Source organism: Lissotriton helveticus, chromosome 7 (assembly GCF_964261635.1).
Source record: "Lissotriton helveticus chromosome 7, aLisHel1.1, whole genome shotgun sequence".
Lineage (NCBI taxonomy): Eukaryota > Metazoa > Chordata > Amphibia > Caudata > Salamandridae > Lissotriton > Lissotriton helveticus.
Window position 1 is genome coordinate 1,289,952,668 of NC_136068.1, and position 26,266 is coordinate 1,289,978,933.

General features: G+C 42.6%; 1 protein-coding gene across 2 annotated transcripts in view; it reads left to right on the forward strand.

Moving 5' to 3' along the window:
- The window catches only part of MYO15B (myosin XVB), an 810,836-nt gene that overhangs the window by 619,072 nt on the left and 165,498 nt on the right, over positions 1 to 26,266 (forward strand). For both annotated transcript variants that reach the window (XM_078654532.1, XM_078654533.1), the window contains 2 exons: positions 7,932 to 8,009; positions 9,004 to 9,100. In XM_078654532.1, the coding sequence (XP_078510658.1) occupies positions 7,932 to 8,009; positions 9,004 to 9,100 (175 nt within the window). The remainder of the gene's footprint in view (positions 1 to 7,931; positions 8,010 to 9,003; positions 9,101 to 26,266) is intronic.

Consider the following 26,266-nt stretch of genomic DNA (forward strand, 5'->3'; position numbering starts at 1 on the left):
CCGGCAGCAGTGATAAATCCAATTTTTAGGCAGCTTTCCAATGAGAGCTACATAATGCTGAATGATCACAGCTGATGTGGAATGATGCCAGGAATAGTCTAGCTTGTTAGTGTGTCAGCCAGGGTCACTTGTTGTATGCAAGTATTGTTTCCAGAAACTAAGACAGGCGGGGAGTCGCCACTATGGCCTTCACTGAACATCTCTTCTATACGAATTGATACTTTAAGCAGAATGAAAGCCATTCTTTTACAAAAAACTGTGCCACTGACCTCGTTTAGAGAAACGTATGATCTGCAAGTTGCAAGGTCCTCTGCGGAGATACATGCCTTATAATCAACAAACTGCCCCATACATTTCGCAGAAATGTTAGGTCGTATCTTAAACATGTCTGATACCAGTGGTATTGTACATGTATTTAAGACGATTTTTTCGGGACTGTTAGCACCCTTTGAAGCAGTCCTGGGCATTTTTCCTAACTTCGTGCACTGTGTGTTCGGCGGCCTGCCTCTCATCTTAGGACTCGTAGCAGGGATTCGTTATGGCAAGTCCGGTCACCAGCGATACCCAGATTACCATGGATGGCAATGCAGTATCGTGAACGCATAACGCAGATTCTTGGCTTGGCTCGTTTGAGAGATCTGAATACCACGTGGTTCCTGTCATTCAGACCAATCTGGCAAGATTGCAACTTACCTGTTCTACGATGCCTGCTTTGTGGAGAGGAATGCGTGTTGGATATCTGCCTAACACTTCCATCAGCAATGCCAACGGATGTTGACGCCTTACTGGGTCCGATAACGGCTCATGTATTGTGTTGCCCCCAACGGCTACCAATCCTGATGACGGCATTCATTGAGATCTCACTGGCAATTCCATCTGAAGGTGAGATACGCGGACCAACAGGCACACAGGTACCATCGACTGCGAACATTGCTAATGCGACAGACGCTGACGGCGATGCTTCTCATTTGTGTACGATTGATCTACTTAATGAAGTGGTTCAACTTTCATCTACTGTGGTAGACGATTTCTTTGCCAGCCTAGACGAATTAATGTTTTCTCCTGACACAGAGAATAACTTTTGAAGTTAGCACACAGCGTTCTTTCAAATCTGAAATTCGACCTTCGCCTTTTTCAAAACAAAAAGACAATAAACTGCTAACTTTGGAACTCTATTTTTCTACGATTTTTTTTTTTTACAAAACAAAACTTGGCACAAAGTAATCTGCTTAAAGTAGAACTATTCTTAGAGAACAAGAATTCTTTGAACACTTCCTAGAAACAATATTGACCTTATCAAGAAATCAAAACAGTTTATATATTCTGCTATAGGATGGTCTCGACCTTTTTCTGTATTTAGAGCCATTTCATAAATGTAATTTTTATGATTCATTCAGTTAGCAATACTAACAACATGCTACATGATTGAAATGAAATCATTGCTTTGCAAATGCGTTCAGTATAAATGCTCATTTATTCGTGTACAACCATTTCAAATGCATTTTTATGTATTTTTGGGTGGGATTGTAAACACATGCATTAGATATGTTTTAGTGCTTACATTTTAGTAATGTCGAACATAATAAAGTGGAGTGGGTGTTGTATAGCATTTTAGGACCCTAGTGCAATGTTCCCCATTCATGCCCTTATATAGGTATAAATAACCACATCCTTATATAGGCATAGAAATCATAACCATATTTAGACATAGCTCATGCAGTCCAAATACGGCATGGCTACTTCCACTAGTTCTGAAAATCCACAACGATTTCTTGGAAAACTCGGCTTCAGCAGCTAGGGACTTCCCCTTGCTTGAATATTGATTTGTCCAAGAACTCATGGAGTTTTCAAAGAACTGAGACTCTTTGATGACGTTATTATGTCCACCTTTACGTCAAACTCAGCACCTTCAAGATATAAATATGCCCACATTTGCCATAGCAAACACACGGTGGTTTGGAGCAGTTCGACTATCTACTTGCCCTACGCATCCTGCTACAGCAAGTGCCGAAGGAAGCCGACCCTCCAGCAGACGCACTGAGAGAGACGCTGTCTTTTCTCTTGCCGAGAAATGCAGCTCCAGTGTTTCCAAGCTACCCTTGCGGTTGTTGAGAAACCGAGTCCTGAGATTGACCTCCCTCATTCTAAACCAAGGTACGGAGCTGATTAGACCCTAAGAGAAATCTTGGATAGATTCTTGGCAAATAATACTAAATTTATGCTACACATTACTTACTTCTTCCCTTGTACTAGACTTAGGTTAGGTACATCGGGGTAGGCGTATTTTAGAAGCACCAGTTGAGTACTTTTTAGCCTTTGTAATTTATGTATGTATTTATCTATGGTCTAGGAACCATACAATGCTCTTACAGTATTATTTTATTCTACTATTCTTACTGTACGCATTATACTTTGCAACCAGTATTACGATTGTAGCAGTTAATTTCTTCTGCATGAGAACGAAGACTGTTCAATAAATACTTTTATTGAAAACGCCGGTCTCTCTATTTCTCTGCACCTCTGGTGAAACGAAGCAAGCACGAATGACTGAGTAAAATATCTATTGTTTCCACGACTCTGAAAATCAGTTTTATCTTGGGGAAACAAAGTTGTCATGTTTATGCGGTTGTCAGAAACTAAATCCCTTCTTGTGAATTAGAGAAAGTTTCTAGTGACCTCTGAGCTAGCTGGCACTCACAACTAAGTTTAATATATTTGATAGCGACCCAGTAGACATAAGTCCTACGTCACATCTATAGGATATATTATTCCAATGTGCAGAGCCTATTGGGAATATAGGAACTACACTACACAACCATGAAATGAAATTGTGCATGTTTTCTTATAAGTGCATATTTTATCATCTGAATGTGTATATATTTCATTAAAACCTGTCAGGCGTTCAGGCACAAGTGTACATTAACCGGTTAAATACATGCAGAAATATACACATTTCAACTTAATTTTTTTCACAAAATCTTAAACAAATATGGATAAATGCAGGTAAAATTAGCCAAAAAATAAATATGGATAAATACAGATGGAAATGAAAAAAATATAAATACCATAAAACCGGGAGCCCTAATTATAACACAGATTCACCTACAGATAATGACCCAGATCTTTACACTGCAAAGCCGTCCCATCCTGACGACAATGTAGGTTATCAAGAATTACTTGCTAGAGCTGCAGAATATTATGGGGTACAGTTACACAAGGAATCTCTATAGGAAGATTTCCTATTAGAAACGCTCAGTAGCATACAAAGGGCTAGCCACACTCTACCTATACTTAAAGGTATGATGAGACATGCCGATGATATCTTTAAAGATCCAGTGCGTGCTCGCATTTTCACCCCCAGAATTGATAAAAAAAATAAGCCTGCTCCCTCAGATCCAGTCTTTATTAAAGGACAGTTACCACTAGACTACTTGGTGGTCTCTAATGCCTGTAAACGGGCCAATTCACAGACTACAGGGAATTCTCCCCCTCCAGACAAGGAGTCAAAACTATTAGACGCCTCTGGTAAATGGGTAGCTGCCCAAGCAGCAAATCATTGGCACATTGCCAACACCCAGGCCCTGCTAACCAGATATGGTAGAGCACACTGGGACGAAATGTAGCAATTGCTACAACATCTCCCAGATGAGCACAAAGCAAAAGCCCAGGATTTAGTCCAGGAAGGAAAGCTCATATCCAATTCCTCCATTAGATGTGCTTTAAATGCTGCAGACACCACAACTAGAGAGATCAACACTAGTATGTTATTAAGGAGACCTGCATGGTTGAGGATTTCTGGTTTCAAACCTGAAGTATAACAGTCTATTTTAAATACTCCTTTTGACAAGGAACATCGCTTCAGGCCCGTAGTAGATATAAATGAAAAAAGACACAGAAGTAGCCAAGTCTACGTGAGCTCTGAAGTCTCCCTCTAATCGGGGCTCCTTTGTCGCTTCTTCTATCGTGGAGGGTTAAAACCATGTCCTCAGACAATACTGCTGCCACCTACAAAGGCAACAATCAATCTTCCTCTACGAGGGGCTTCTTTAGAGGAGGATACAGAGGCAACAACAACAAAGGTTGAGGCATGGGTTCAACACCACGTAATTCCCCCTCCCCAACAAGCAGTGACTTGCCTACATGTCCCCCGATCATTTAACACCTGTCGGGGACGTCTTCTACAATTCCTCCCCATTTGGCAATCTAACACCACAGACAAATGGGTGTTAGGAATTATCCAACATGGGTATTGCCTGGAGCTTACCAACAATCCTCCAAACATTCCACCAAGTTCTCACAAAATGTCACCAGAACATGTATATCTACTTCAGCAAGAGGTCCAATCTCTCCTGTTTAAAAGAGCCATAGAACCTGTGTCGTTACAATATCAAGGGACAGGCATGTACTCCCTCTACTTTCTCATCCCCAAAAAGGATGGCTCCTGAACCTTCAAAATCTGAAAAATCGCAATGTACTTCAAAAGAACCTCCAAAAAAAGGATCAAAGGACCGAAAAGGATGACAGTCTTTTATCTTAGTAGATCATTGCGATTGATAAACCAGCTAGATCTAAGTCAGCATCCGAGCCACTGACACCAAAATTCCTTTGGGTATGGGACTGAGGACATCGACATCGTAATCAAGGCCCTAGTCGTCAGGGTCATTGACGATATTGTAGACAAAGATGTTGAAGGGATTACCATTGACTAAGACACACGAGAAAAAACAGTAGTGCTTACAATAACAACATCGATTTTGACATCGTCAGCAATACTGTCTACAGCGATTATCTCATCAACCACTATGTTATTGACAATACCACCAATCTTCCTTCAACAAAATTCTGCTTCATGATGGCAACAGATGTTTTACTAGGCAGCTGGGGAGCACATCCACCAGAGTTAGCATTAATCGGTCTATGGTTAACAGACAATACTCATCTTCATACCAATATTGTGGAGATGAGACCCATCACTCTAGGTTTGCAATCCTTTCTTCTACTAATAAAAAGGAGTTGTGTATTGATCGGCACAGACAAAACAACTTTGACGTACTATATATAAACCAAGAAGGAGGTAACCAAACTCTTCCCTGGCCAAAGGAGCAATCAAGTACCATATTCAATTAACAGCGGTGCATGTACTGGGAAAGATAATGCATGGGCAGACACTTGAGCAGAACATAAAAGGAATGCCATAAGTGAGAGCTTCCTCAAGATCAACTAAACAACAGTGTCTGACTTTGGGGCAATTCGAAATTGGACCTCTTTGGTGCAAATCTGACAACAGATGCCACCTTTATGCCAGCAGGCATATCCTACTGTTGTTGTGGGGAAATGTTTTTTCGATAGCCCGGTCAGGTACCTTTGCCTGTGTTACCTCTCTTCTTCTTCTGATCCCAAAAGTCATAAACAAGATGAAGAGGAACACCATGTTGACTTCTACTAATAGCCCCATGGTGGCCAAGACAGTTCTTGTTCGCAGATCTTCTTCTCCTATCAAAGCAGCCACACAAACCGTTACCACCTCTGTCACACCTGCTTTCTCGCATCAAGGGCTAAGTCCTGCAACCAGATCCAGCATCTCTAAGTGTATCAGCATGGATCCTGAATCCAGTGAGGTTTACTGCTTAAAACTTCCTGTCAACAAATACATTGTATAAAGCCAAGTGGGAATGCTTTTGTAGTTAGTGTACTCAACAAAACTAAGCCCAATTTCTTGTCCTTTGCATAATATTCTTCCATATCTTCAACAAGTGCCAGCTCCGGTCTGAGTCACACTGGTGCACCTGGCTGTGATTTCAATTACAAAGAAGCACACCTGCAAATATCTTGGCAACTTAATATTGTACTTTTTCAGCGTTTGAAAAGTCCTTTTGAGCCGATACATAAAGCAGAAATAGCATTTCTCTCTTGGATACTGGCTATTCTAAATGCTCAACCTCCACACCAGGAGTAGGAGAAATGAATGCTTTTACAATAAAAGAATCTTATTTACAATTGTGTGACTATAGTCGTTTTATAACTAATCCATGCTTAATACCTAAAGTACTATTGAATTTTCACTTAAACAAGCTCGTAATCGTTAAGACTTTCTCCCAAAATTCCTACACTGCAGTGAAAAGAATATTTCACTTGTTAGAGGATGGCTAGAATTGTATTCAGACAAAACAAGCTAATTTAGAAAATCTGATCGATTTCCTGTAATTTATGAGCCTCCTAGAAAAGTTCAATCTCTTTTGAAGCAGGCTATAGCTTACTGGGTGTCTGCTGCCATTGTATCCCGCAGTGATCTGGCTGGCTATCCTTTGCAAGGAAGGGCTTTAGCTAGAAGTATGCCTACGTCAACAGCTATGCTCGCTTGAGTGTCCATAGCAGACATTTGCCAGGCAGCAATCTGGAAGTATAGCCATACGTGTACTTGACACTTGCCTGTATTCTACAGTCCAGAACGATAAAAGTAACCCCCTTTCTAAATGAATTACCCTACATCTGCCAAAAAAATCTGTGTCTGGATTTGGAGACGATGAATAAGAAAAGTTCAGTCAAATGGTGGTTGGACTGTTTCTACCATAAGAACACTAGGGTCCCCTTCTCTGGTGTACACTCTTGTGAAGTATTTCTAAGCTGCGGGAAATGCAGGATGAATATCCTATTTACTCACTGTCAGCCTTTTTATCATGGACAGTCATTCTCTCATATTAATCATCCCTCAGAGTCCGCTTGCCCTTAGTTCACCCTCTCGCCTGAAAACCTCAGGAGTAGTTACTAGCGCCAGGATACCTGCCAGGTGACAGCCGCGCTCTATAAATATTTTAAATAAATTAAATAAATAATAATAATCATCACCCTCCCAGTTTTTCTCAATACTGAGTTAGATATTATTTCTTCAGTAACTTGTGTTTTTCTTGATTTCTGTGACAAACGGAAACAAGGATAAACTAATGATTACATAGATTGCATCTGTCATTTTGGCTGCACAAAGTCTAGTTTGGAGTTTTTAAAATTTCAAGATACAGTTATGGACCTGGAAATATTTCTCAGATACTGTATATTGAGAAAGATAGATTATCTATTAGCAACAAACATTACGAAAGGTAGGTAACGTTTTCCTCTATCTGCTTGGTGATCTGTGTCTTTGTGCTGACTTCATGCTTTGTGTGCCCGTTCTTTGTTTTGACCCTCACTTGTGCTGGTGCTCTGTTTATGTTGTTACTGCTTAGCACCTGTGTGATTTTTCCTTCTGATTTGGCGTGTTAGTGCTCTGTGTGCCTAGAGGTACTGTGGGCCTGATTCACAAAGGTAAACTTACACCATTGTGTAAGTTTACAGTTGTTTGCTATTCACAAATGGATTTACGAGTGGTATATCTAAGAGGGCGGAGTCTCCTCACATAAAAAGATTGGTCTTTTTATGTGCAGCGCCTTCACGCATGGAAAGTGTAAGTTTCCCTTGTGAATCAAGGCCCACATTGTCTAATGCCATTATCCTCTGTATCCATGTTATTTATGTTCTGCCTGTATGTTTTGTGAGTTGATCAATTTCTCTGTTGGATCTTTATAGTGTTAGTGAATGTTGTGTTCATGTTTTTCTACAAGTGTTTGTTTGTGGTCCACCATTTGTTATATTTCTTTCTGTCTCTATTAAGTTAGTAATCTGACAAACCATCTCTGGTGGATCTTGCGCTTATGATTGGTTTACCAGGAATCAGTATATTTATGGACTCTTTTAGTGGCTGATCGCTGGTGCTGTAGTGGTGATTTGTAGAGACTCACACGGACTAGTCTTTATAGCTCTTTAGAATTTCAGGCGCTGTTAATATAACGTGGGTACTGGCTTCCAGTGTGTCTTTTTAAGTGGAGTCAGTGCATTCTATTGTGTTAGTGTAATCTGTAGTGTGTTGGTGTTCAACACTGCCCTCTCATGTTTTGCAGAAGGGACGGGCCTCGCGCCGTTTGGAGATCGCTCTGCCTGGAGAACTGCAATTCACCACCAAAGTCAAAACCTTCACGGTACGTCACTGAGACAGCATTTGAATACGGAATGAGGTCATCAGGGAATGAGGCGTGGGGGTTTAAGGAGATGTCTCACTTGAGTTCCAAGACAGACATGAGTTCAGTATTGACATAAGGGTATAGGCACCAGGAAATCGCACACCCAAACTCACCTCATTGAAATAGTGGGTTCAGGGGTAAATGGGTGTCTATGGATCTGTCACTGATCCTGCATGACTGACATAATAGAGTGCAGTGAGGGGAAATGTACCTGAGCTGCAGGTGTCATTTAAAAGTGAAGATGTCAAATCTCCAGACATGATGGGGTGCATAGAGGTAAATAGAAACACCTGTAGATTTCAAGAGTGATACTGTGTAATGAGAGGACAGCAAGTCTCAGTTGGCTTCGTGAGCGATATCCTGGGGTAAAGGAGCTGGGAGAGCAGTGGGTGTCAAGTGACATTATGAGACGGGAGATATCCAGCAGTGGGTACTAAGGAGATCTCACTTTTGAGTCCTGGAAATGTCACTATGGGATCGTAGAGGCTGGAGAGCAGTGGATAGGTAGAGATTACCCAGCTGAGCTTTACGAGTATCATCCTCAAGGTGAGAAATCTTAGAGGGCAAAAGGTGTAAAGAGATAATACATTATGACTTCATGCATGACATCACGGTATCTGGAGATTGGACATCTTTACTCTTAAACGACACCTGCAATAGAACTAACAATGAAGCTTGCAGGCATTAGAGTGCGTACACTACAGGTGGTTGTAGGCCTGTAACTCATGCAGGGACACTGTGGAGTGGAATTACATCTGCAAGGAACAATGTGATATGATGTCACTAGTAGTAGAAATTGCTGTACACTGTTGATGTGTTTTTGGAAAAGGCACTGGTGATTACAGTTGTCAATACAATCTCACTAACCGCCTGTATTCCTGCCCTGCATCCCCTTCTCTCCTCTTCACTATCCCCTGCCCTTTCCTTACCCTCACTGTCTCCTCACCCCCAGGTGGCTGCTCATATAGGGAAGGATCTGTGTGGGCAGCTGGGTATCGATGAGCCTTTGGAGATCCGGGAGTTTGCCATCTTTGCCAACAAGAGCCAAGGTGAGTGTTTGCAGGGCATCTTAGCTAGGGGCTGCTGGGGAAAGAACAGGAATGCCAATTCTCCAGCTCTGGATTGAGACTCCAGGTCGGGTTTTAAACTAGAAATCGTCTACTAGAAACTGACTGGTTGGTGAGTCAATCTGAATGTTTTCCAGCAGATGGTTTCCTCTGAATATGGCTGATTCAAAGTCTGCCGTATATATGACTTGTGTTTCTGGTAGGTCACTAGTGTTGAAGTTGAAGATTTCATGTGTTGGCCCTTTTATAAAGACCCATTTTCTGGGGAACTTCCTGATTTCCTTATAATCTATTCATCTCTGCCATTTACAACTCAAACACAGTATAGATCTTCTATGGGGAAGATGTTTACTTTGACTTCAATACAGTATGTTCCATCTGAGCTTATTACAGTAGCCTTTAAACTCAGTGTTTTATAACTCCCTGTTTGAGGGCATGACTACTTGAGTACATATACTAACCTTCTGACCAAACATGCCTCTGCAGATGCTGTCAAAAGGAACACTTGCTCTTTGCCTGGAGAAACATCGTCATCCATTTTCAAGCTCTCAAAACACTGAAGACCAAAGGTCACTGTAACTATAGAGAAAAGCAGCCAATATTGCCTTTCTCAACCAACATAGATGAAGGGTTCTCCAACATTGAATCTTTCATAGATTCACATGCTTGTACTATTTTCCAGTGTCAGGCTGAGAGTTTCCCAGCCTGATGTCGGGGAATAATTCAACCATGTGAATCAGTCATAGACCCCAAAGTTGGAGAACTGTAGTTACAGGTAAGTAACTTTTCCTTCACAAATATTGGATCTGTCTTAGATTCACATGTTTGAATTATTCCTCGACATCAAATTCAGAAACTGATGTTGGGGAATAATTAAAGCATGTGAATCAATGAGAGATACCAAAGTGGAAGTACTGTAATTACAGGATGTTTAACATATTCTCATGCTAAATCATTCCCTGACATGAGGCTGGGAAACTGATGTTGGAGAATAATTTAAGCATGCAAATCTATCAAATATACTTAAGGTGGAGGACTGTAGTTACTGGAAATAAAGTTTTTATATCTGCAAGCATCTGCTTAGAACATTGAAAATGTGATGCAGTATTTTTTCAATTAGTTCTGACTTACCCAGTGCCAAACCCATTGAGCATAGCCCAAAATAGGACAAACTCAATGAGTGACTAACTCTCAAGTCAGTAGTTGGTGGAAAAGAATACAGAAAGTATGTCAAAACAAGTTATGTTGAAAAACAAGGAGACTATCGCATAGAAAAAAATTACCACAGACCTACAACATCCTGATGATACTTATACTTGCCGTTTTCTCATCCTCTGAATATCCCAGATGTTAGACAGAATGCGGAAACCTTTTCAATAGCTCTTTCATGCCTGTTGAGGGCACCAGAGCCATAAAACGCACATCCCTGTGTCCTGATTTCAGTTCCCTTTTTTCTGTACCTTCAATGCAGATCCATAAATTGCTCTTCAGTTACTCAAAACATTTGCTTTTGGTACATGGAGTCAGATCAGCGGCGGCTCCTACACTATGGCGGAGGAGCATCGCCCCACTTCCATCAGCATAAAACAACTTTTTTTAAAACGATACTAAACCTTGGTTTATTATCGTTTTCTTTTGTATCTTGAGGTTGGGGCCAAAGGGACAACAGGCACCCACGGGGAGTGGTATGCACTGTTATCAGTTCCCATGATAGTTTGGCTGGCCAAACCATCTTGCGCACTTTACATGTTCTTCACGCAGGCTGCATTACAGCCTGGGTGGAGAACATGCCCAGGCTCACAGTCCCTGGCTGAGGGCCAAACCAAGGCGCTCAGACCAATCACAATGCTGTACTGCAGCATTGTGATTGGCTCATGGGAGCCTGGGTATTTCCTGCTTCAGGCCGGAGCAGAACAACAACGAAGAGGTATGATGAGAAGAGACAAGGCGGCAAGGAGATACGTTTATTTTTATTCCTTTTTACTGCCCCCTCTATCCCCGACCCGTGCAAGCCGCCAGTGGGTCAGATCATGACAAAAAGTTGTGAGAGTTATGTTTCAGCAATGCACCCCAAGGTAATGAAAGAGAGGCAAGTTTACCTCTTTCTCACCAGGACCCGAGACGAACACCAGACCAGATGCAAGTCCTGGCTTCATTCAAAATCATCACCGTCACCATCCTCATAGTTGTCTCAAGAAAAGCGATGTAAGCATGAGAAAAAATGGCTGGGCTGTGTGGTCAGTGGTCAGATGAACATGGCGTCCGACCGATAAGCTCCCGTCCCTGGTCACCCTTTCTGCCTCCGAAATCACTATGTGCCCTTGGTTGGCTCTTACCTCATTTGATGGCGGGATCCTGAGGCGCCTCAGTGTGTCCCGGTGGCGAAGAACCTAAGTCAGAGGGGCATCAACAGTCATCCTGGGTTCCAGCCTAGAGATCTGTGTAAGGATTGCCCAGGCTCCATTTCTATGACCGTACTCTGCCATGTGTACTGATTCTTCAACCCCCAAGCCCTGAGGAGATTGCCTCACCAATGCTGCTTCGTGAGTGCACCAGTCCCAGGACATTTGTGCCTGGTTCCCTTGTCATGACGGGTGACCACCTTGAGTGCCATCCCCCTGCTGTCACAGCTTAATTTTGGGACAGAAAAGCTGGGGTGGACATGTTTTTGGCCATGAAAAAAAGCCTGAATGCCAAAGGAAACGTGGCAATTGTGGGAGGGGCACATCTCCAGGAACGTTGCAGTTGGTGGGGTCTCTGGGACTGCCACTGCCGACATCGACGATGGACTTCAAAAAGAATGAGAGTGGGCATGCAATCAAGCAGGAAGACTGGCAGGCCTGCCTGTGTGACCTCCACGATAAAATCTTGAACATGGTGACTACCCAGATGCAAGCGCTGAAAGCAGATTTGGCATCAGACTTGTCAGATGTCAGTAAGGAAATTCAAACCTTTGGTGATTGTGTGTCCACCAATGAGGGCGACACCATAGCTATGAGCCTAGATCTAAAAAAATTACCAGATCTGGCACCAAGCTGGAAAGTGAAGTCAAACTGCTATGGGAGTAGAGCACCGACCTGCGTCATAAAGGTATGCGTTGTAACGGTACGCATTGAACCATCATACATCCGATCATCTTGACCTCTTTTTTGAAGAAGCTGGTTGAAGGATTAGACCTAGCTTCATCATCGGGCTAGCTCCTCAGTGGGGAGGCGCTGTAATACCCTGCGGGCTCCCATGAAATAAGGCATTTTTGCAAAGATCTTTTCTCCTCTTGGCCCGGTATTTTCCACAGCTCAGGTCACTGCCCTGTTTGAGTTTATTATAATAGGGGGAGGTAGACTGGGCAAAGGTATAGTTAAAATTGGCTTTGGGCCTTGCCTTGACAGTATTTATTCCTAGCGAGTGTCTGTGCCAAGACTAAAAACGGGACTGAACCAATCGGGCATAGTGATGAGTCTTTGGTTTTACAGTGCAGTCAACATGTTTTATGTCTCTTTTTACCTCAAAGGTTCATAAGCATTTCTTCAGGACCATAACCAACCCATATCTATTGTGTTCGGTTTTCTGTAAAACAGAAAATACCTCATATCACAAAGAGTGTGTTTAGTTTACCTTAGATTAAGTGAAAGGAAATTAAAGTATAAAAAATAAAGTTATTAATGTCCCATGACAGATTTGGTCTGTTCTAAGAGTCCCTAAAGGTAACCTAAGAGCTATGGCCCCTTGACCAGTTGGGCCGGCAGGAGCGCGTTGTATGTCCTACCCTGCGTCCAAGGTCCCTGAGCCTGATGACTTTGTTACCGCGAGTCGATTTGACTTGTGGTGAATTTATGAAACATCACATTTGAACTGTTTACAGATTTTCTCTGTGGGTAAGATTTGTGCCGAACCACTTAAAAAATTTCCTTTCCATCCGCTCTCTTGTTATATAACCACTTTTGCATGTTCCTGTTTCAATTTGTCCTCAAGGAAAGCAAAACATATGAGATCCCTGTCATATGGGCACACAGAGTTGGACAATCAAGGCCTTTTATGTGGGCTAGGCTGTGGGCTAGACAGAGAGACATCATAGCTAAGCTTGACACCTACCCACTACATGATCACATCATGAGGGATGCTTGAAAACTTGACCAACTCACTTACCTGGATCAGTAGATTGATATCTTCCAAAGACATCTCCCAGACCACTCTAAACTAAGCATGAGCGCAAAATCCGCTCCGATCGCGGATTTTGCGGATTTTCGGTAAATTCGCGGTCCGCGAACTCTCGCGAATTTACCGAAAATCCGCAATCCGTGATCGGAGCGGATTTTGCGGTCAAAAGTTCAAGCGAGCCTAATTATTTACGATGGCGCCGGCAAGCTGCCAGCGCCACCCTCAAATAGTTACTTAATTAGCTTCAACAGGAAGCTCTAATAGATAAGATACAGCAGGGGCTCGAGCGCCTGCTTTATTTTATCCGTTGGAGCTTCCTGTTGAAGCTAATTAAGTAACTTTTGCAGGATGGCGCTGGCAGCTTGCCGGCTCCATCGTAAATTATTCATGATGGTGACAAACGGTTCTGTCTCTTAATCTGCTGCTCTGATCGGTCTCTGACCTTTTATACACACAAGAGGCATGTGCGCTCGCATGGAAGCCCCGTCCGTTTGGCCCCGCCCACACACTTGAGGAACACTTGCAGATATCAATAAAGCATGTGCCCTAGTTGAAGCTTAAATTCAGTGACTCATTCATCAGCCCAAAAACAATCGTGAGCATTGTGGGTGCTGGGCAGGTGTGCCTTCTTCCCAAATATACCATCGAAAATCCTCTGTGATGCTGGCCAGAGGCATTTGCATCTTTGACTTTCACGAGCGCAATCCCCGTGCTGTTCCTGTGACCAGGAGCTTCTGTCTCTTAATCTGCTGCTCCGATCGGTCTCTGACCTTTTATACACACAAGAGGCATGTGCGCTCGCATGGAAGCCCGTCCGTTTGGCCCCGCCCACACACTCGAGGAAGCCCCGCCCCCAAATCCGCCGATCCGCATAATCCGCGGATTTTGCGGATCCACGATCCGTGAATCCGCAAATTCGTGAATCGTGGATCCGCAAAATCCGCCCATGCTTACTCTAAACAAGAGGCATTCACTGGACCGGGTAACGGCTGACTTATGCAGACGACAGCTATGTTACTGGTGAGCCTACCCCTTTGCTCTGTGGTTTCAGATCAACTTCAAACCCTACATGGTACGCACGCCGGAGGAAGCCCAGGAAATCCTGGGGTCAGTGAAGGAACATCCACGTGCGCTGACAAAAGAGAAGACTGACCAATAATGGAAGCCCAAGGATAATTGGGAGCAACCAAAAAGACCAAGACTAATGACAAACTCCAATCTTTCATGTACTGTGGTCAAGCCCATTCCAGATGACAGCTTTTGCCTCCAGCCTACATCACACTGCTTTGCCTGGTTTGGGTTGACATAGATAGGTTTTCAGAAACTGTTTGATGCTGTTTATATACTGCTGGTAGTTGGGAGGGTTAGGAACGGTTTAATGGCAGAACAAGTCTAGTCTTACCAAACTGTACAGCAGGGGTACTCATAGTACGGCCCGCGGGCCAGGGGCGGCCCGGCAAGCCTTCCCTGGCGGCCCGCGGACCCCCGAGACATCATACCTGTGTTTTACGTTTTTTTTTTTTTAAAGTGTCTGCAGCAGAGCGAGAGACTCTGCTGCTCTGTGGGGGCTGCCGGCCGGGCGAACCTAGCAATGGCCAGAGTACAGCTGCAGGGGCCTGAGAAGAGGTGAAATACAAAGGTCTCATTAACATGCAAATGGTCTTTTGAAGACCTGTGAAGTGCTCGGGTGCGGCTGTGAGTGTGTGTGTGCCCCGGCTGGCACACAGGCAGGGTGAGATGACAGAGGGAGTGGGAGGGGGAGAGGGAGGGGGAGTGAGAGGGAGTGAGAGGGAGCGAGAGGGAGTGAGTGAGAGGGAGAGGGAGTGAGTGGGAGAGGGAGTGAGTGGGAGGGAGGGAGAGGGAGAGGGAGAGGGAGTGAGTGGGAGAGGGAGTGAGTGGGAGAGGGAGTGAGTGGGAGGGAGGGAGAGGGAGAGGGAGTGGGAGAGGGAGGGAGTGAGTGAGGGAGGGAGAGGGGGAGTGAGAGGGAGAGGGAGAGGGAGGGAGTGAGTGCGTGGGAGAGGGAGGGAGTGCGTGGGAGAGGGAGGGGAGGGAGTGCATGGGAGAGGGAGGGAGGGAGTGAGTGGGAGAGTGAGAGGGAGAGGGAGAGGGAGGGAGAGGGAAGGAGTGAGTGAGACGAGAGGGAGTGAGACGGAGAGGGAGGGATAGGGAGGGAGAGGGAGGGAAAGGGAAGGAGAGGGAGGGAAAGGGAGGGAGATGGAGGGAAAGGGAGGGAAAGGGAGGGAGACAGAGAGGGAGGGAAAGGGAGGGAGACGGAGAGGGAGTGAAAGGGAGGGAGATGGAGGAGTGAGGGAGGGATAGGGAGGGAAAGGAAGGGAGACGGAGAGGGAGTGAGACGGAGAGGGAGGGATAGGGAGGGAGACGGAGAGGGAGGGAAAGGGAAGGAGAGGGAGGGAAAGGGAGGGAAAGGGAGGGAGACAGAGAGGGAGGGAGGGAGAGGGAGACGGAGAGGGAGTGAAAGGGAGGGAGATGGAGGAGTGAGGGAGGGATAGGGAGGGAAAGGGAGGGAGACTGATGGGGAGTGAGATGGAGGGAAAGGGAGGGAGACTGATGGGGAGTGAGAGGGAGGGAAAGGGAGGGTGAGGGAGGGAAAGGGAGGGAGAGGGAGGGAAAGGGAGGGAGACAGAGAGGGAGGGAAAGGGAGGGAGATGGAGAGGGAGTGAAAGGGAGGGAGATGGAGGAGTGAGGGAGGGATAGGGAGGGAAAGGAAGGGAGACGGAGAGGGAGTGGGAGGGAGTGGGAGGGAGGAAGGGAAAGGGAGGGAGACTGATAGAGAGAGGGAGGGAAAGGAAGGGAAATGGAGTGAAAGGGAGTGAGACGGAGAGTGAGACGGAGGAAGACCGGAGAGAGGGAGGGAGAGAGGGGAGAGAGCTAGAGAGAGGGAGGGAGAGAGAGCTAGAGAGAGGGAGGGAGACCGAGAGAGAGAGAGATGTGTGTATGCTGGGACGGCTCAGTGGACGAAGGCGTCCGCTGCAGGGACCTGTGATCAACCTCATGGTCAGTTTTATGTTGTTGCTCTAGCCCCGCCCCCTCCCCCACTGACCCCACCCCCCACCGATGCGGCCCTCGGACACAAACCAAACTGTAAATTTGGCCCCCGAGAGAAAGTTTGTGAGTACCCATGCTGTACAGTAACACTTTCACTGTAAGACCAGATAGCCCTTCGCAGAGCAGCAGAAGGCCTCTTGAGGGGGATGTGAGGGTGGTGGGTGGGTGGAAGCAGACCATGACTCTACTCATCACTGCGTTGGGGATATATCTAATCCCTTCTCCACAAGGGTTGTTAATAAGTTCAGCTCCTTTGGGGGGGGGGGGTCAGGTTGGGCAGAGGAACTATAAATGAGTACTTAGTTGATGGTATGGTCACCTTACACAATGTCTTTACCAACCTGTTTCACCTTAAATGTGCTGCCAGGAGGACGATACCTGCTCCATCGGCAGCTTTACATCTAATCCTTTGTTTCTTGAAATATGGTTAAACTTCTGACTTGGAATGTTACAGGATTAACTTCCTGTTAAACAATACAGGAGCAGGAGGGAGTTAAGAGAAGTATCACCAGATATATTTTGCGGTTCACTGACAAAATATTGATGTTAAAAATATAGAAGTAAAGAATATTGATGCACAAATATAGAATGCAAAAATATCGACTCCCTATACTTAAAGAGGTAAGTACAAAAATATCGATGTAAAAAATATAGGTGTACAAAATATCGAATTTGATATATACATATACATATACATATATATATATATTTAATGAATATTAAATATGTTAAACAATAAAATTAATATAAAAAATAAGGTAGATTTAATATAAATTAAAAAAATATAATAAACTTAATTTAAAAAGTTAAACACACCTAATAATTCATATATATTTACTTTAAAACAATAAACTATTCATTTTAATATATTTTATCAATTTAAAATTATAAAAAAGTACAAATATATATATGTGTGTGTGTGTGTGTGTTTGTACCAATAACATAAAATCTAATTAAAAAACATTCTATTATAAATTAAAACATTACACTATTTAAAAATCCTCAAACATAAATTTCACACAACAGTGAGTGCAACAGTAGTGAAAGTGTTTGATGGTGGATGGGTAAAAATTACTATTCCCCACTCCAGTGAGTGCTGCAGTAGGGAAAGTGTTGGCTAGCGGAGGGTAGAAATTCCCACTCCTGTGAGTGTAACAGTAGGGAAAGTGTTGGATAGCAGAGGGGTAAACATTACTATGCCAACTCCAGTGAGTGCAACAGTAGAGAAAGTGTTGGATAGAGGAGGGGTAAAAATTACTATTCCCACTCCAGCGAGTGTAACAGTAAGGAAAGTGTTGGGTAGCGGAGGGGTAAAAAAATTACTGTTCCCACTCCAGAGAGTGTAACAGTAGGGAACGTTAGTTCAAAATTAAAAACAAACACACTTTTAACAACAATAAAAATATTTAAAAAACAAAATAAATAAATAAAATATTAATATGTTAAATATTCAAATACAAATATATTTAATATTAAAAAGTTAAAAAGCATATTATAATGTTGAATAAATATAACAAATACCTACAAATATTATATTAATAAAATAAACAAATTATTTCCTAACTAATAAATATTTTTAACTAAAAATTATTTAGAAACAGAAATATAAATTATTACATAAATGTATTTTTTTTATTTCCTACCCTATAACACCACACAATTCACAACCCACATCTAAATAAAAAAATGTACTTCCTCAACTACCATAATTAATTGTCAATTAAAGAAATATTATGAATTAAAAAACAAATTAAAACTCATATACATTGTTTAACTTCCCTCACTTTACCCCTATAATCCCCACAACCCACAGCTAAAATTAAACTGTATAATAAATTAATTACACAATTAAAACTTATTTTCAGTTTAAAAAACTAATAGTATTTAACAACTATATATAAAGTAAGTAAAATGTATTACTCCCCACGCTGTACCCCTATAACAATAAAACCCCCCACAAAAAATATAAACAAATACACTAATTAAATATAAATTAATTAATATTAATGATCAACCAATTTTTAATTAATTAAACAAAAATGATTTTCCACCCGTTACCCCTATAAACCCCACAACCTGCACCTAAAATTAATTACACAATTTCCATAATTAATTTTCAATAAAATAATTAATATAGATTAACAACTAGTTATTAATTAATCAAAAATAAATGACTTCCCACCCTTTACCCTTATAAACCCCACAACCCACACCTAAAACATATTACACCATTACCATAATTCCTTACCAATAAATGAATTAATATTAATAACCATTAGTAATTAATTACAAATAAATTACTTCCCACAATTAATGCTATAAAATCTACATTAAATAAATGAATAACCATTAATTTATTATAATTAAATTACTTCCCACCCTATTCCCCTAAACCCACAACCTACTACGGAACTAAAAAAATACAAAATGTAATTAAAATAAAATTCATAACTACTAAAAATGTAACACATACATTAAAAAGCATAAACAATATATATGCAAAAAAAATACATCACATACATTTAAAATATAAACTAAAATACATAACACTAATTAAATCGATATTTTAAACATCTATATTTTTGCAAACAATATTAATGACTTCTATATTTTTTTAAGGATATTGCATACCTTAAATTCGATATTCTTGACCACGATATTCTTGCTGTCGATATTTTTGAATCACGATATTTTCAACTCGATATTTGTGTAAGTCGACATTTCCAACTCGATATTCTGTCCCAGCACCATATTTTGCCTGCAAGAAACGCACCTTAGGAGAGCAGAAACATATCTAATGAAGCCTAGATTGTACTATAATCAATTCTTTGCTGCTACCAACACTATGAAAAGAGGGGAGGAGTCATGATTGGCAGACATTAAAATGTCCCTTTTGAAGTGGTAAAGGTGATTGCTAATAAGGAGGAGGGGTGCTACATTTATCTTGAAGGGCTATACCAGAATCGTCCATACAATACATTTAATGCCCCAATGCCCCATGACCAAGACCAGCACCTCCCATGTCTTATGTTAAAGCTAGGGGAATAAGACCCCACTAGCTTATTGTGGGTTGTTGATTTCAACCTCGTACCTGATGGATCACTAGATAGATACCCGCCTGACAGGTACTTACAGGGAGTGATAGTCCAAGCCTTGCCGCTAGGTATGAGAGACCTAGGTCTAATATTTGTGGTGCCACAAACACCCAAATGAGCAGGACTTCACCTGTTTCTCACATGTTTATAGATCCTACTTGCATATTGATCTACTTTGGGGAACCCCTTACATCCTAGCACTAAAAGTGTCTGTCACCCCCACAGGTCCTTAGTGGTTTAAGACCAGTCCATGGTGGTGTGGAAGAGTAAGTGCCATAAAATCCCTAACAGATGACTCCTGTGGAGATATGACAAATCCCTGCTTAGGGACGACCCTGTTTGAGTAGAACTTCATAGGGGGGATAGAACAGTACTTTGAGAATAATAATACAGGAGAGACAGAGTCCACTGTTGTTTGGGACGCTGTCAAGGCACTGATTCAATTACACTGTATAGAAGAGCAGGCTAAACTCCTCCAAACCAACAAGACATATAGGGTGTCCTTGCAAGTAGACCACAAAAGAGCAGTGCAGAACCATAGACAGATGGCTCCCTGAGGGACTTACAGGAGGAGATTGCTCCTAAGAGACCTTTTAATCACAGAAAAGTCATAGAGGCACTATTGTGCCTATGCCAAAAGCTTTATATCAGTAATACTCAAAGTATGTCCCAGGGGCGACATGCGGACCCCCTGACCTATACATGCGGCCCCCCCTGACCTATACATGCGGCCCCCTGGACAGTAGCAGTACTGGACTGCTGTTTACTCAACTCAGCTCCAACATTTAAAAAAAAATACAGCAAGCTCTTATTTAAAGGTTATTGTACTTAGGGAAAGGAAGTAACTGGGCCCTTAACTTTAGGAACACCTCCATTTTTAAAGAGAGTAAACGTGTAAAAATACGATAGTGTTTTCAAAATTCAAAACGTGTATTTCATTGACCTGTAGAACCATTTAACCCTAGTAAATCAAATTACAGCAGTGCATTCGGAATACATTTTTTTTAAAGTGATGATTTTCAAACATGAATTTAGAAACGTTCAGGCTTCCCAACCCCCCACCCCCTCCCCCTTACAACAATGCCATTAGTGATTACATCCAAGCACATGAGATTGTGTTGTACAGCACGTATCCTAAAGTCATGTATTTTGAGGTCCTATTATATGTGATTGTGAAGAAAAAGGAGGGAATTGAAATAAAATAATTGCCAAGAGTCACACAATTTGGTCAAGTGGAGAAACCTAGATTCATCCCAAGTTTTCTGGTTTCACATAGTGCAATTGAGTTAAGCGCCTATATATACTTGCTTCGCTCCCCCTACACCCACTTTACACCCCCACTGGCATCAGTGCGGCCCTCAGTCACACCAAAGACCAAACTTTGCGGACCCAGGGAAAATGTTTGTGAGTACCCATGCTTTATATGCAGGCAATCAAGACTGGATCCTGTTGGCAAGGAGACTGAGAACCCAGACAGCTTCCCATAGAATTCCTGACCTGCTCCGACCAGGGGGGGAGCTCTTCTTGATCGTCAAGAAGAGAAAGTGAGGGCCTTCCATGAGTTTTATGTGACTTTGTGTCGGGGAGACTCATTTCCCTCTGATAAGATGGCTGCCATTCTGGCCAAGGCCCACATACCTAAAATCTCCAAAGCCACAGTGACAAAGTGGAAGAACTGATTACCGACCAGGAAGTCCCCCAAACTATCCAGGATTTGCGCCCAGACAAAGACCGGGGGCCGAAAGGCATCACCAATCATTTCTAAAAATATTTTAAGCCCCTCACCTGGTGTTATTGCTTAACTCATTCTTAACATCAGACACAATGGTTTCAGCCAACATTACCCTAATACACAAGCAGGGGAAATCTCTTCATATATGCAATGCCTATATAGACCTATCACGCTCCTTAACTTGGATGCAAACATCTTCACAAAACGTTTGGCCAACAGACTCTAACCACACTTGCTGTATCTCATAGACCTCGATCAATCAGGCTTTATCCCACATAGACAAGCCGCGGACAACATTAGACGAGTCTTACAACACGTAGAAAAAGGACAATCCCATGTATGAGACAGCAGAGAGCTAGATGCCGAAAAGGCCTTAGATACGGTCAGCTGACCTTTCCTTGCTCGAGTTTTGGAAAGGATCTTATACGTACCCAGTACTGACTTAGGTGTTGGCTAGTTACAAATCCGCTATGGTGCGGGTCCTGGTCAGTGGGGAACAATCGGAGGAGATCTATCTGTTAAGGGGGGCATGACAGGGTTGCCCCCTCTCTCTTCTATTTGTGCTGGCCGTAGTACCCCTGGTGCTAGCCATCCGACAATATGCAGACATTAGAGGGATGCCCTTTAAGGGGGGGGGGCAGCTTTCAATACACTTGTTAGCAGATTAAATTCTCCTCACAATATTAGACCGAATAAGCTCCATCTCCCATATTATGCAGCTTTTGGAATCCTACGAAGAGGTGTTGCCCTTCAAGGTGAACCTCGATAAGTTACATATTCTCAGTATGGGTCTAACCGCGGATATCAAAAGCAAACTTTCCGCCCTGCACCCAATCAGCTGTGCCCCCAACATCAAACTAAAATACCCAGAAGTTCTACATTAAGCCACAGCACAGCATGCTTTATGCTATAAATTACCCTTGACCTAAACACCTAATCAAATCCGACCTCCACAAGTGGCAACTTTTGCATATACCCTGGTTGGGTAGATTGGCTAAGATAAAGCAGAAAATGTTGCCTAAGCTGTACTATATTTTTCAAGCGCTCCCAGCCAAATTTCCAGAAAGCTACTTGAAAGCACTCAAGCAAGTGATAGACTTCTCTATCTGAGTAGGAGAGAAAGCTCGAGTCTCCAGGAAAATATTGCAGGCGTTCAGGGGGTCTGGGCCTACTAGATAGTAAAAAATACTACCAGGGGACCCAGCTTGGAGTTTTGTTTGAGTGGTCCATATGCGAAAATGAAAACCATTGGATCCATATGGACATGGCGGTAATGGGTTGTGCCAGAGGACCATCCCTTAGTCTCCCAGATATGCCATACCCCAAGTTTGCTATGTTTCCGATATACTGAGGCAAACCATGGATATTTGGGACTCTTTGACGAGGGACCATCACATGACAACCTTCCCCTCCCCTTTTACCCTGCTACAGGATAATGTAGATTTCATCCCAGGGATCATACCAGAGGCTCTTGTCCACTGGTATGAGTGTGGTTGCAAATTTGTTACGAGATCTGTTCCTGGGAAATACCATTATAGATTTTGCCCAATGTAAACAGGAATACAATTACCAGGAACTTGACCGCATGAGTTACTTCCAGCTACTTAATGATAAGACTTACACACTCACACATGGTTTAGTTAATCACGTATTCTGTTTGTTGGTGCTGATTGGTTAATCCTCCTGAGTGTGAGATATGTGAGAATGAACTGAATGCGATATCCCCAACATGTAGGGAACGTCACCAATCTGCAAATATTCAAAAAAGTAATTAGTGTTATTCCAAACCATATTTTTTCTTTATTTTCTTTTCATTTAAGTTTGTGTTTAAAATGCTTTACTGAGATAATAAACAATGTAAAACATCAGTACAAAGTCATGTAGCAAGAGGATATGAGTAAAACAAAAACATGATATGAAAAGCAATATCAAAACTATATCCCCATAGGTAAAAACTGTACTAAGAGTAAATGCAATTTTAAAAGATTTTACGGAAAAGAGAAAAGAGAAAGGGGGGAAGAGAGAAGAAGAAAGGAGAAGAAGAGAGAAGAAGGAGATAGAGGAGAAGAAAAATAGGAGTCCTAGAAGTAATGCAAACAAGTCAATTTTAAAACAAGATTAGGAACATGGTGAAAACAAAAGTATGCAACAAGCGGAGTCAGTTTGATACTCTGGAAAGAAAGGTAGTTCGTGACAACCATAATAAATCTCTTTTAAACAACAAAGCAGTAGAGGTAGCATAAGCTCGGTCCAGTCTGTGATTATGACACCTTTTCCTTTCAGTTTGAAGTATCCAACTTATGCTGTTTTCAAATGTAACAATGTTTCTTAACATAAATATGCCCAATGCATTTCCCGCTGTGCCCTTCATCAGGGGATAGATCCTACAAACATAAAAGAAACTGTCCTCAGTGTGAATCCATAACAAATGTATCACTTTCAAAAGCATCCATGCAATTAACTATGAAGTAAAATCGAATATGACTGTGTGATTTATATTACTTCTATGATGTTGGCTTGCTGAGGTTCCCAGTAAGTATACTCTTGTGAACAATGAATCAAAATGTGCAGTGCCTGGGTAAAACAATAAACTGTGTTCTCCCATGAGAATACATGCAAATTCCTATAAAATGTGGTTGAAGAGTGTAAGATTACACTTACTAAGATGCGAGTATCCATGTTGGTTTACCACAGTGTAACATTTTACCTCTGCCATAATGATATGAGACATCACAGGTTTTCAACCACATTTTATAGGAATTTGCAGTAGTCTTCATCATAAGTTTGAGAGCTAAGGATAAGCTTTGTTGAATTACGTTACAGACAAGGGGCTGGAGTGTGGGTGCCCCAGATCCCTGTGATCCTTCCAATTCCCAAACACTGGAGCGAACTTATGTTAGATATGCTACTCATGCTCAATGTAAGGGGAAGTAAAGTACAACCCTAGGCAAATTCCAAAGTGAGGTATTTTAGTTGGGAAGGGAGTTCTTGTTGGGCGGATGGGGAATTTCTCATAAAAATGTGTTTTTGACTCATGTATGATATATTTATGTGGAGAAAAAATATGATGTTGGAAAAAAAAAAGAAAAAGAGGAACAGTAATTCCTCCAATGCCTTTGGAGCAGTAACTCTTAACGTATGGTCGGTCTGCCATGCCTACTAGGGAAGTCTGTGACTGTTTACAAAATGAAATAATATTAGCTGATTAAGGAAGTATGTAGATCAAAAACGGGGGGAGGTAGAGGGAAAAGCTAGGTCCACCCTCCCATTCTAACTGTAGACCTACAAAATCCGAAATCTCAGATAAACAACCTAGCAGGAGAATGTCACTCAGTTATAGGCGAAAAACATAACAAAGAAGGAAAAATTTCCTTTCTTGAGTCCCCTCACTCACTAGGGGCATGGTTTCAATGAGTCAGGTGTCCCTAGTGGGTGTCTAAATTTGCCGACGCTTTATTACGCCCGATCATTCAAAGTACGAGCACGTACCTACGGGACACCAAAGCGGTGCTGTGCCTCCTTGAAGACTTACAATTCGATCCAACAACCAACATCCTGATAGGCCTTGATGTGGAAAGCCTTTATACTAGTCTAACGCACAAAGAAACCTTACCAATTCTCGAAGAAGTACTCTTTGAAAACCCATGGGTTTACCACACACCCCGACGCCTTCCTACTGATATAACACTTTCGATTTTTGAATGTCTTTATTTGTGAATTGAAATATTTTATAATTTGTATATTTGATGTGTACTAGTTTCTGTATTTTCTATATTGTTTTGAGGTTCAAATCATAGAATTTCTATAGGTGGGGGGCCCCAGTTTCCAGTATTGAATTAGTGGGTGTTCACTGAAGTCAAAGGGTTAAGAACTGCTGTCCTAGAGAGTCTCCAACCCTACTTAGTTGTCCTCCTAGCCAGAACTGTTGGAGATGTCGGTCCCTGACGATGCAGTGGTGTAGATGCCATTAGATCTGATGTTGGCTCAGGGGGGTGCAGTGGTGTAGATGCCATTAGATCTGATGTTGGCTCAGGTCCATCCCCCTCTTCCTCATGATCAGAGACACTGGTTTACCCAGATTTCCCTTCTCTCACAACAGATCCTGCAATGTTTATTCATTATTTTTAAGAAGGCTATAGTCCCCCACCTGGTGCGCTATTGCCACTATGGGACTGGTATGGGTGCCTTTGGATTGCCACTGTTGGAAATTCCTGTGGTGACATTCACCCCCTTCTTGCCTCAACTTTCTCCAACACCACCTCCTTCGCTTCGCACCTGGCATCAGTGCGACTTATGACTTCTGAGCCTCAACCCAAACTCCCCTGATGCCAGTAAAGGCACTGTTGGCGCCATTGTCTGCGCCAATGCCGAACACTCTGGTTCCATTGTCGGGACAACCGTCACCTACATACAGGACAGTCAAGTTGAGGAGAGACGCTCAATGTTTACTAGAAGAGTAGCAGCTTACAAGACAATCTGTTAGCTCTGGGTGGTATGGAGACACTATCCGCACCCTGTTTGGGACTGATTCAGACCCTATCGATGACATCAGGATAGATGATAATAGAGAGGCTGCCCGTTTCTTGTCCATGAATACGGAATCAGAATTTCAGGCCTTTGGGGTTGATAGTGGCACCAATACTTATCCTGAACTAGAAATGGTGAACCCTTCTAGTTCCCTTCCCCCGACCCCGTGAAGTAGCTTGGTGAGATGGGCAGGAGAGATTTTAGACCTCGCCCTTCCATCAATCAAAGCAAAAGCCATCATCCTCACTGAGAGGCTTCTGACATCTAAACAGTTATCTGAGTCCCACTTGCCTTTTTAACACAGCCTTATTATACCTGATATTAGCTGCATGGAAAAAACTCCATCACTATCTGAGAGCAGAATAGTGGCCAGGCTCTATAGACCTACGCTTGCTGATCCCAGTTTTGTGTCCAGCCACTCCTCACATGAGAACGTAGTGCTACAGGCTTTTTGATCTAAGCTTTTTCAGCAGGGTTCTGAGCAGGGTTTCCCAAGAGTCCCAGTCAACAGGGAATCAATCAAACTGGATAGCACTAGTTGCTGGGAGAGTGTCCTGCACTAGTGTTATC